This window comes from Mandrillus leucophaeus, unplaced genomic scaffold, assembly GCF_000951045.1.
Source record: "Mandrillus leucophaeus isolate KB7577 unplaced genomic scaffold, Mleu.le_1.0 Scaffold555, whole genome shotgun sequence".
NCBI classification, from domain to species: domain Eukaryota; kingdom Metazoa; phylum Chordata; class Mammalia; order Primates; family Cercopithecidae; genus Mandrillus; species Mandrillus leucophaeus.
The window spans coordinates 605,024-617,746 of NW_012105975.1; the positions used below are offsets into that span (position 1 = coordinate 605,024).

General features: G+C 37.8%; 1 protein-coding gene across 4 annotated transcripts in view; it reads right to left on the reverse strand.

Annotated features, from left to right (window-relative positions):
* Positions 1-12,723, reverse strand: part of PSMD1 (proteasome (prosome, macropain) 26S subunit, non-ATPase, 1) — a 128,044-nt gene that overhangs the window by 25,037 nt on the left and 90,284 nt on the right. For all 4 annotated transcript variants that reach the window (XM_011998082.1, XM_011998081.1, XM_011998080.1 and 1 more), the window contains 2 exons: positions 8,057-8,173; positions 264-366 (listed from right to left, as the gene is read on the reverse strand). In XM_011998082.1, the coding sequence (XP_011853472.1) occupies positions 264-366; positions 8,057-8,173 (220 nt within the window). The remainder of the gene's footprint in view (positions 1-263; positions 367-8,056; positions 8,174-12,723) is intronic.

Sequence of the window (12,723 nt, forward strand, 5' to 3'; positions counted from 1 at the left end):
TCAGGCTGGTCTTGAACTCCTGACCTCAGGTGATCTGCCCACCTTGGCCTCCCAAAGTGCTGGGATTACAGGCGTGAGCCACCACGCCTGGCCAGGCCTGTACTCTTAAATGTACATGGTCTCTATGAACTGCAGGCTCCAAATTTTCTCCAGGAATAATTTGCCTCAAACTCAATTTCCATTATGTCATATAGTTAGAGCAGATAGTTATTTTATTAGATTTAGTTTAAATAAATAAATCATGAAGACTTAAAAACATTTACCTGCATCCAGTATGCCCTGGGCCAGAATAGCACCAAACTTGGCCATGACATCATCATGCTTATCATTGATGACTTTGGAATACAGCTGTCTGAACTGATTCACCTGAAGAAGCAACAGAAAGAATTACAGTCTAAGTCTATTCATTTGTGGTACCATTTTAGAACAGGGAATAATATTGCTCCAATGATAATGAGACTTAGTTCTGAGTTTTGTAATACTCAAGAGAGGGATATGGACCAGACTTGAAGGCAGAGCAGTTCCGTGGTTGAAATCACGGGTGTTATGACCTTTTAGTGTGGGAGCACCAGCTCTGTCTTCAATCCTCATTCCACAGTGGATGTTTCAAAGTCAAAGGAATGTTGAATGCGATTTCATACATTACCACTGTTAGTCAGCAGGCCTAAAGAGTCCAGGCAAACACTAAGGCTTTCATTGCATTTTGAATTATAGCTATTCTGTTTACCACCAATCTTGCGGGTTTCCTACAAAGCATAGTCCTTCAGTTCCACCTTAAAGTAAATTACCCTTCACCAAAGCTGTGTGAGGTATCTTTTGGATTAAGTATATTCACATAAAGATTTCCATTATCTACTCACATTAATTTTCTGAGGACTTGTCAGAATCTGTACTCGTACCAAAAGGAGCATATCAGAATGGAAAATGTGCTGACTCACTTAGGGTGGGATTACTGGTAATTCTTTATCCTTTCTGCATTTTCTAAAATTAATATGCATTATTTTTATGATTAGAAAATATATTTATAAAATATATTCTGTATGAATAAAGAGAATGATTCCTTTAAATCTGTTTGGGTGACAATAAGTAAACTATTTTATGCTTCTTCTATGTCTTACACTTCTCTGTTTTCCCAACAGTGCTTTTCAAATGGTAGGCACCCAGGAAGAAGTCGGCTTGTTCAAGAAGCACATAATCATGGAGCTCCCCAAATCTGCCAAAAGCAGAAAATATCAAATTTGAGTTTCCTAATATAATGACTTTATCTGCATTACATATTCTTTCAGAATCTTTTCCCCCTTTTCATTTGTCTTGGTCTGGGAGGCCACAATGTGATATAGTGGCAGAATAATAGAATCACACAACCCTGGCTTATAAGCTGTTCTTATAAGCGGTTTGGGTAAGTTACTACCTTTTATGAACCTCAGTATCTTCATCTCTACAGGGATGTTAGCACCTACCTTACATGGCTATTATAGGATTACATGAGGTAACATATATGTAGTGTAATGTATAAAGGGCATCTCATAGTTCAATAAGCATGACTGTTTCACCATATAGGGGAAGAATCCTACCAATCCCTCCTATTATCTCGGCAATCTAAATGCTACAAAGAAGTAATATTCCTTGAACATGGTTCTCATTTTTTATTCACAGGCAGCAACAGAATATAGTGGGGAAATAATGAACTAACTACCACTACCTAGCACACAACCACTTAAACCACTTACTTCTCTAGGATTTAACTATAAAACCTAGCATGATTAAATCATCACTAAATTCCCCTCTGCTTTAAAAAATTCTCATGTGACTGGGTGCAGTGGGTCACAACTGTAATCCCAGCACTTTGCGGGAGGCCGAGCAGGGTGAATCACCTGAGGTCAGGAGTTTGAGACCAGCCTGCCCAATATGGCAAAGCCCTGTCTCTACTAAAAATACAAAAAATGAGCTGGGCATGGTGGCGGGTGCCTGTAATCCCAGCTACTCGGGAGGCTGAGGCAGGAGAATCGCTTGAACCCGGGAGGCAAAGGTTGCAGTGAACTGAGATCACGCCACTGCACTCCAGCCTGGGCGACAAGAGCAAAATTCCATCTCAAAAAAAAAAAAAAATTCTCATGTTTGATGCTTTTATTCTGGTTCCACAAGTCAAATTTCTTTGATTCTGAACTTATTTTAGATGAACACTTACATTAGCTTATATAGGATGGAAATTTTATGTGCTAAAGGTTGAAGAAATATTTCATGAAATTATAAAAAGAAACACAGAAGAAAGCACTGAATGTACATTATAGGGAAGAATTTAAATATAAAATTACACTCAAAATAATGGAAAAGCATTCAGTAAAACTGAAAAATGGATAAAAAAAAATCAGTGCAAACATATAATAGGCTTATCTAACTAATATTAAGTAGAATGCTTTAAAAAGCTAGTTTTTATCATTTTAAATTTTTTCTTACATTTTATTGTTTATGTATCAGTAACTTAATTTTCATTACTGTAATTCTTGGTAAAGAATTCCCTCTATTCACATCTAGTTACAGATATGAAGACTAAAGACAAGCAAAACAATTGGTTTGCTTGCTATCACAAGCAATTAATGGTAATCAGGGTGAGAATTAAGATTTTCCAACTCAATTTCATTGTTATGAATAGTATGGTTCCCCCCCACCAAAAAAACCATAAAGTAGAATTTGCAGGAGAAAAATCATATTAGTTTCCCATTTTATTTCACGACAATCTCACAAAAAAAGACAATTAAAATTTTATGCAACTCTGTGATCCATGCATTGTACTATGTATGAGTATTTAAAATCTACCTTCTCAAAAAGCATGCATTTTTAACATTCATCAAGTTTTTACTTGTATACTGCTGGGAAAAAGCCCACTCTTAGATGTCAGGGAGAAAGCAATAACGTTCCTTGGAGTTGTTTCTGTTGGTACTTATCATCTGAATGTGACTCCTCCTTTCTATTTTTCTATCTTCCTGGTTATGGAAATGTAGCTGTACATCAAGGATCAGTTTTGGAGGTGTTTTTTCTTTTTCTTTATTTCTTTTTTGAGATGGAGTCTGGCTCTGTTGCCCAGGCCGGAATGCAGTGGCACGATCTGGGCTCACTGCAAGCTCTGCCTCTTGGGTTTACGCCATTCTCCTGACTCAGCCTCCTGAGTAGCTGGGGCTACAGGCGCCCACCATCACGCCAGGCTAATTTTTCTATTTTTAGTAGAGACGGAGTTTCACCATGTTAGCCAGGATGATCTCGATCTCCTGACCTTGTGATCTGCCCACCTCAGTCTCCCAAAGTGCTGGGATTACAGGCGTGAGCCACTGCGCCCGGCCTGGAGGTGTTTTTTCTGTCTGTGAAATTATATTTGTGCTTATGACTTCAACTATATGTCTGTAATTCCTTCTATGAAATTCTTGAGGTGAGATGTATTTTGGAATTCAGAATTTAGAAGGCTAACATGATGCATATCTACATATTATACAATACACCCAGTGTAGTATTGCTCCATATATTATTATATCCCATAATAAATTATTTCTGAAGTAGCACAATATATGAATATTTATACTAAGTAGGATAAATGATAATGAATTAATAATTGCATCCAAATGAGTCTTTAAAAACAAACAAATCTCTTTGAATTTTCAGAGCTTTTTGGATTTTGCAATGGTAAAGGGCTATAAACACACACACACACACACACACACACACACACACACGTTTTTTTTTCCCTTGAGACAGTCTCACTGTACCACCCAGGCTGGAGTGCAGTGGTGTGATCTCAGCTCACTGCAACCTCTGCCTCCCAGGTTCAAGTGATTCTCCTGCCTCAGCCTCCCAAGTAGCTGGGATTACAGGCGCCTGCCACCATACCCAGCTAATTTATTTTGTATTTTTAGTAGAGACGGGGTTTCACTACATTGTCCAGGCTGGTCTTGAACTCCTGACCTCGTGATCCGCCCGCCTTGGCCTCCCAAAGTGCTGGGATTATAGGCGTGAGCCACTGCGCCTGGCCTATATAACTTTTTTTATGGCTAGTTCCCAAATCTCCATATTTAGCTTCTAATTTTTTTCCTATGCTCCCATGTTATTTCCAACTGACATGCTGTCATGTCAAACTGAATATGCCTGAAATGAATATTATCTTTATTCTTCCTTCAAAATATTCTTGTTGATGCTCTCATGACTTCCCCATTATCAGGATCCCAAATGAGTTTTCAGCTCCCTCCTCAATTTTATCAGCATTAATTTGCTTATGGCAGTTTTTGTAGCCTTTTTCTTTTTTATTACCACTGACACTGTAAGAGTTCAAGTCCCTATCTTAAAATGACAGTGTGGTAATAGAGATAGACTACTACTTACAAATGTGCTATGCTATAAAATTATATATACCGTGATTTATTTTAGAACTGCAGGAGCTTTAATTCTACTTCCAAAGAGGGTACTTGTCAATGATAGGAGAAGCTTTCCTATACCAGGCCTTAGGCCAAATAATATTGGTAATAGGAACATCAGATTCTATACTTACAGTGTAATATTTTGATGTGACTTTATATATGATACTTAATATGTACATGTTCAAGTAACTGTTAATGGTGATTTTTTGTTTGTTTGTTTGTTTAGAGATAGGGTCTTGGGATGTTGTTCAGGCTAGCCTTGAACTCCCAGGCTCAAGCAATTCTCCTGCCTCAGCCACTGTGCCCATCTTAATGGTGGATTTCATTTAACAAGAATAACAAAAGATAGATAATTTAATAAAGAGGAGAGTTGGGTTCTTAGAGCAAAATAGCTCCAAGGACCTAAAAAAGAACATTACCCTTGTTAAATGTGAACCTTTGATCTAGGGATGTGTGCATGTTCCTGGGTTTATGTTTGTGAGCATGAGCTAGCGAGAAACTGAGAGAAACAAAGCAAAGATGTACTGGAAATACTTCAACTAAGAGGGCAATGTGTGGAGCTAAGTGTTAGGGATGTGACATATATTAATGGTTATATAAGACATTTCCTTTGGAAATTTCCATTGTGAATTTCACAAAATATCTGAGAAATTTCTCTTCTGAATTCCTTTGAGAGGGGTTTACAATTATTGATGAAATTTACATTCGATCTTTATTTATGAGCCATTTCCACTTTATTTCATGGACTGGTTTTGCAACCTTGCAATTAAGACTCTATAGCCTTGAGAATCTACCCCTCTTCAGAGTTTCTCAACAGATTTTTCTTTCCGGCAACATGCTGTATACCATCCCCAAAATGTCAATTTTGTCTTGTTGGCAATTATCAGATAAAGGAAAGATGATATAAACTGTAGTCTATGAAATTCTTTATCACTTGCTTAATAACAGAAAACAATGAAATTAACTTTAAGAATTCTTAAGCTGAATAACAACTTCGCTCTAAAGAGCAGTGTTTCCTGAAATAATTTTTGAGTTTCATACTGTAAATTTTGCTTTTTTAGTCAGTGGCATATATATTTACATTTATCTACTCAGTTTATATTAATGGCAGAGGCTACTAGTTGTGACTTCACTTTGACATTTTAATCAGTGTCTAAGATTCTGGTACAACCTGAAGATGGGAGTGTGCCCGTGTATCTGCACCAGGTAAGACTTGGTTCAACAACAGTTCCTGGAATGATTATCCAACTCCCAAAGGACTCTGCCGCTTTTGGAACAGAGATAATAATTGTAAAATCAATGAAATCCTACAGCAGAGGATGGGAAGACAGAACATTTGTCTTGCTGACAATACAAGTAACATGAAAGCAACACGTGGGGTCAAAGTGAATAAATGTCTATGTATTACTGTTAGAGGAGGTGCATTCCATGACCAAAATTTGTTTCTTTAATGACACTACTCAGTGGATAACTCCAAAAGCTCAGTTGAAGATCAAAAGCAAAAATAAAAGATGTAAAAGCTACTCACATGATAGCTGCTATATTTAAAAACAAAAAGAAATGTGGTGTTTGGAAAGATGTTTATGTTCTAGAAGATGTAGTATATTAAGTAATACGTTATAAAAACAGGACGAGAAGTCAGATTCTATCTTTGTAATAATACAATTCTTGAAAGTCCTGAAAATGATTTTGAGACAGAAAGAGAAACACTAAATAAATGAAACAAAGATGACAGCAACTGTTTAGAACTTGAAATTTATTAAACAAAGCTCAATAAAATTAGAATGAATAATCAATGAGTTCTGGAAATTTTTCTTTTCCCTACCTCCTCAAATCTACTTTGCTGAAAATGAGGGTGGTGTTCTATATTTGCTCAATTAGGCATAAGACCGAATGCCAATGGTTTTTTCTGTTACCAATTTTTCGACTACTTCCCATTATATGAGCAGAATTAATAAATGGATACTAAATCCCTAGCTTTAAGAATTAGAAGATCTGAAAATGTTGTGTAAGTTATACATGTCTATTTAGTATATCAAGCATGCTAATTTAATACATGTATTAAAAATAAGATACATGCATTTTCTGTTTCTTAGTAGAATGAGAAGTTTTGGCTGAAGTGACGAGATACATGAGATATCAAACACTAACAACCTGAGGACTGAGAGATTGTCATGAGAGAATTTTATTTTATTTTTTGAGACAGGGTCTTGCTCTGTCACCCAGGAAGGAGTGCAGTGGCACAACCACGGCTCACTGCAGCCTCAGCCTCCTGGGCTTCAGTAATCCTCCCAACTCAGCTCCCAAACAGCTGGGACTACAGATGCATGCCACCAGGCCCAGCTAATTCTTTTTCAATTCTTTGTAGTGATGAGGCCTCCTCCTATGTTGCCCAGGCTAGCCTTGAACTCCTGGGCTCAAGTGATCCTCAGCGATCCTCAGGCTCAAGTGATACTCAGCCTCCCGAAGTACTAGGATTATAGGAATGAACCACCGTGCTTGGCTCATCCGAGAATTTCAAAACAGGTGTTTCAAAACTATTATGGAGTCACCCACAAGGTGGGTGTGGATTGTGGAGGATATGTGAAGGGGATCTCTTTGGGGCAAGCTGGGTTGTGAGTCTTTCCCCCTCACTCCAAGTTTACAGAAAAGGGCTTCAGAGGGTCCACCTGGAGTGCACAATATGATCAGGGGCTGCTGTACACCGAGGCATTAGCTATTAGCTGAGGTACTAGCACTGACAGCCTATTATATTCCTATCCAGAAGGGCAAAATGTGTAAGAGTATTTCTGTGGAGCAGATGTGGGTGAAGTCGAAAAGAAAGCTGTCTTGGAGCCATTTGGAACTCCACCCAAAAAGATCGCCTAGGAGGGCAATGACATTCCAAAAGAGAATGTGGATGTACTCATTTCTAAACTAAGATTGTATGTATGATACAAAGTGACTGCAGGCTTTTTAAAAAATTACCTTAGAAGGATAGATCAAAAAAGTCATGGACTGCCTAAGTTTGCATCCTGTATTATCAGAGAAAAAAGTTATCCCACTGAATACATTTTTTTTTTTTTGAGACGGAGTCTCGCTCTGTTGCCCAGTGGCCAGATCTCGGCTCACTGCAAGCTCTGCCTCCCGGATTTACGCCATTCTCCTGCCTCAGCCTCCCGAGTAGCTGGGACTACAGGCGCCCGCCACCTCGCCCGGCTAGTTTTTTTGTATTTTTTAGTAGAGACAGGGTTTCACCATGTTAGCCAGGATGGTCTCCATATCCTGACCTCGTGATCCACCTGTCTCGGCCTCCCAAAGTGCTGGGATTACAGGCTTGAGCCACTGTGCCCGGTCTGAATACATTTTAAAAGGATAGTGAAAGGCAAAAAAAGAGTTCATTTTATGATTTTAACACCCCAAGAATTCTAATTTTTCAAGCATGGTTATAAACTTAAATTAACAAAGGGACCATTAAGTCTGTAAAAAATATATTTAAAGAGCATAACATATTTAAAGTTTTCCGATTCTCTCATACTCTAAAATGCTCTCTTTACTTTTACTTTCTGTGACTTCAGTGTTCACCATATTGAAGTAAAAAATGTACTCAAAAGACGGTAAGTTACTAAAGAAAAGGCCAAACCATCTCTCTTCCAGGGAATTTCTTTGCTCACCTTTGGACAAGTGATTTCAGTCTGCTGGATCATGATGAGAGCTGAAGCTATGAGTGCCCCTTGCCTCACGTAGTTCACGGGGTCGTTTGTCATTGGTTCTAGCAAATTAATGGCCTCCTGAAAGAATTTAAAAAAACAAACACAACTTTTAAATAAAGCTGATATGGGTGAATTTTCAATTTATAGTCATATGCCATATAACAACATTCTGGGCAATGACACACTGCATATATGATGGTAGTCCCATTATAATGGAGTTGAAAAATTCCTATTGCCTAAGTGACTTATTGATGATACTGGCCCTGTGCAGGCCTAGTATAATGTGTGTGTGTGTCTTAGTTTTTTACAAAAAAGTTTAAAAAATAAAAACAAATAAATCATTTTGAAAACAAAAAAACCTTCCAGAAAATAAAGAAAACATATTTTTGTATAGTGGTACAATTTTTTTTTGTTTTTTTTTTTTTTGAGATGGAGTTTCACTCTTGTCACCCAGACTGGAGTGCAATGGCGCGATCTTGGCTCACTGCAACCCCTGCCTTCTGGGTTTAAGGAAATCTCTTGACTCAGCTTCCAGAGTAGCTGGGATTATAGGTGCTTGCCACCACCCCCGGTTAATTTTTGTATTTTTAGTAGAGATGGGTTTCACCACGTTGGTCAGGCTGGTCTCGACCTCCTGACCTCAGGTGATCCACCCACCTTGGCCTCCCAAAGTGCTGGGATTATAGGCGTGAGCCACTGTGCCCACCCATGTTTGTGTTTTAAACCAAGTGTTATTACAAGAGTCAAAAACTTAAAAATAATTAAAAATTTATAAAAAAGATAAGCTAGATCAATTACTGGAGGAAAAAATGTATACATTTAGTAGTCAAAGTATACAGTATTTATAAAGTCTATTACAGTGACAATCGTGTCCTAGGCCCTCACACTCACTCAACACTTACTCACTGACTCACCCAGAGCAAGTTCCAGTCCTATAAGTTCCATTCAGGGTTAAGTGCCCTATATAGTTGTATGATTTTTTATCTTTTATACTGTATTTTTACTGTACCTTTTGTATGTTTAGATACAGCAATACCACTGTGTTATAACTGCCTATTCAGTATAGTAACATGATGTACAGGTTTGTATTCTGGAAGCAACAGACCATAACTATCTATGTTTGTGAAAGTATACTCTATGATGTTTGTACAATCGCGAAATCACCATTTCTCAGAACATATCCTTGTTCTTAAATGATGCACGACTATATCTACTGTCACTCTAAGTCACTCAATATTTTCATCCAACTGTGTAGTAAGAAGTTAATTAACAACTACGTGAATGGAATAGTTTAGAACTGGTTATGCTTTACTTAAATTTCAATATAACTGAGGGTAAGTAAAAAGGAAGTTTTAGAAACTGAGTGCTCTTGTCTTGAGGTAAGAGGTCATAAAAAATTAAGAGAAATGGGATTAACATTTGATAAGCACCTATTACTTTTCAGACACAGTAGTAGGTATTTTATATATTATCCTATATAACCCTCTTACTCCTAAAACAAACAAAAACCAGCACAAAACAATCTTTATAAACAAATAAACTGAGAGTTAGGAAGGTTAAATAACTTGCCCAAAGTCGAGTAAGTACTGATAGCAAACCCAGGCCAGTCTGAATCCAAAATTTGTATAATTCAACTTCCCATCAGGCTGGGTGGGCGTGGTAGCTCATTCCTGTAATCCCAGCACTGTGGGAGCCCAAGGTGGGCAGATTAATTGAGGCCAGGAGTTTGAGACCAGCCTGGCCAACATGGTAAAACCCCTTCTCCACTAAAAATACAAAAATTAGCTGGGCGTGGTGGCGTATGCCTGTAATCCCAGCACTTTGGGAGGCCAAGGAGGGCGGATAATCTGAGGTCAGGAGTTCGTGACTAGCCTGGCCAACATGGTGAAACCCTGTCTCTACTAAAAAAAAAAAAAAAAAAAAAAAAAAAAAAAAATTAGCTGGGCGTGGTGGCAGGTGCCTGTAGTCCCAGCTACTTGGGAGGCTGAGGCAGGAGAATCACTTAAACACAAGAGGCAGAGGTTGCGGTGAGCCAGGATAGCACCACTGCACTCTAGCCTGGGCAACAAGAGTGAAACTCTGTCTCAAAACAAAAAAAAAAGGAAATAAACCTCTTTCTAATATTAGTGTAATGTTGGTTGCGATGGCTTATGCCTGTAATCCCAACACTCTGAGAGGCAAGGTGGGAGGATTGTTTGATCCCAAGAGTTGAAGACCAGCCTGGGCAACATAGTTGATCCTGTCTCTAACATAAAAAAGAAAAAATAAAAATAGTAATAAAACAAATATTAGAGTAAAGTAACATCTCAGATGATTTTATAAGACCTAATTTTAAAAATTAAATCAAGACAAAAAAATTTAAACAAAAAACCTCAAATTTTCCAAACAAAAGATTTTACTAGCTAGAATAGCAAAACAAATGAAATCATAGACTAGAATTGATTTCATGGTTGCACTTCCTAAGACCACAGGTGACGAGATTTTCCAAAATATTTATCAGTATTTCCCCAATATCCTATTCTTCAGAATGTCAGTTCTATGAAAAAAGAAGTCCTTTATTAAATAAGTTTGAGAGTTCAGGCATACTGTATATACATCACCTCCTCTTGCAGACACAAAATATATGTATACACTGTATCAAAGGTTCTAGGAATGTACACATCATAACAAAGGTTCTAGGATGCCTTATTATAAACCACTCAACCATTGTTTATACCAGCATTTGTCCAATGTATTTGACCAAACACTCTTTTGCCCCATATAACTTCTATTCTCACTCTGCAGGACCTTTGGGAAGAGCCACTTTAAAACACAACGTTCCTGGCTGGGAACGGTGGCTCACACCTATAATCCCAGCACTCTGGGAGGCCGAGGAGGGCGGATCACGAGGTCAGGAGTTCGAGACCAGCCTGATCAGCATGGTGAAACTCTGTTTCTACTAAAAATACAAAAATCAGCTGGGCGTGGTGGCGGGCACCTGTAATCCCAGCTACTGGGGAGGCTGAGGCAGGAGAACCGCTTGAACCCAGAAGGTGGACGTTCCAGTGAGCTGAGATCGTGCCACTGCACTCCAGCCTGGGCCTGGGCAACTGAGCGAGACTCTGTCTCAAACAAAACAAAACAAAACAAAACAAAACCCACAACGTTCCTTTAATCTGTCATGAGATTAGAGTTAAAACAAAAAAGTACAAAACAACAAGAAAAACAAACAAAAAACACCACAACATCCCTTACAAGGTCCTTAGGTAGGTATAAATCTGGGAGGAAAAGAGTAATAGGCTTTTAAGATTATCAGATATTTCTTAATTTGGTAGGACGTTTCTCAAGTATCCTTCATTCTAAGACCAAGGAAAAGAATAAACCGAATCCTTTGTTGGAAAGTGACTTTGGATTCCTCTATATGTGAACTTACATATATATATTAAAATGAGAGCTATTAACAGATAATACACACAGCAGATATGGGTATCCTTTCTCCCTACATTACTAAAAAATGTAATGACACTGTGCAGACGGAGTATATTTTTCAAACATATTGTCAATATTCTTTATGAAGTAGTCATGATAAAAATATAACCAAATTTCCAACTTAGAAGGTAAAAGACAGTAACTTGGCCTTTGAGGTATGTAATACAACCCCAATGGTATATTTTAGAATAAACAGATGTTTCAGGTTTTTAAGAAATAAAAAAACAAAAACAAAGCCCCAATCCACAGTTAGATAGGTACTGATACCTAGATCACATGAATTATCTAGAAATAAAGCAGACTTGTTTAGTATGAGTAATAAAAATTTTTTTCATTGAATTAACTTGTCAGATGCTGTGTTTCAAAGAACATTTGCTCCTAGATATCATATTAAGTTTATAATAATCTGAAAAGAAAAGAGAATCTAATTTACATTTAACTTATGAGGCCTGACATAAATGTCAACTTAAGACTCAAGGGGGGAAATACTTAGTAAAACATACAACTATATTCTTCCTTTGTTTACAGAACAGTTGTGTTGTAGAAAAAAAATAAGGTCAATTTCTATAACTACATTTGATATACCCAATGACATCTCCAGTAAAATTGAAGATACATTCTCATGTAAGAAATTCTCCCCCAAAATAAATTAAAACATTTAAAAAAACTGGCCGGGCACGGTGGCTCATGCCTATAATCCCAGCACTTTGGGAAGCTGAGGCGGGTGGACAACCTAAGGTCAGAAGCTCGAGACCAGCCTGGCCAATACGGTGAGGTGAAATTCTGCTTCTACTAAAAATATAAAAATTAGCCGGGTGTGGTGGCACATGCCTGTAATCCCACCTACTCAGGAAGCTGAGGCAGGAGAATCGTTTGAACCCGGGAGGCGGATGTTGCAGTAAGCCGAGACTGCACCACTGAAGTCCAGCCTGGGTGACAGAGTAAAACTCTATCTCAAAATAAATACATAAATAAATAAACATAAAAATAAAAAACAAAACTCTGTAATGAGAGAGATGATGTCCAACTTGGTCACCATCATATCCTTTAATGATCTTGCCATCCATCATTCAAACAAAGGTTTAATTTTAGGTTCCAGCAGTGAACATTATATTCTCAGTGATCTTACATTTCGCCAAAGACAAACAATAAATAGGTGT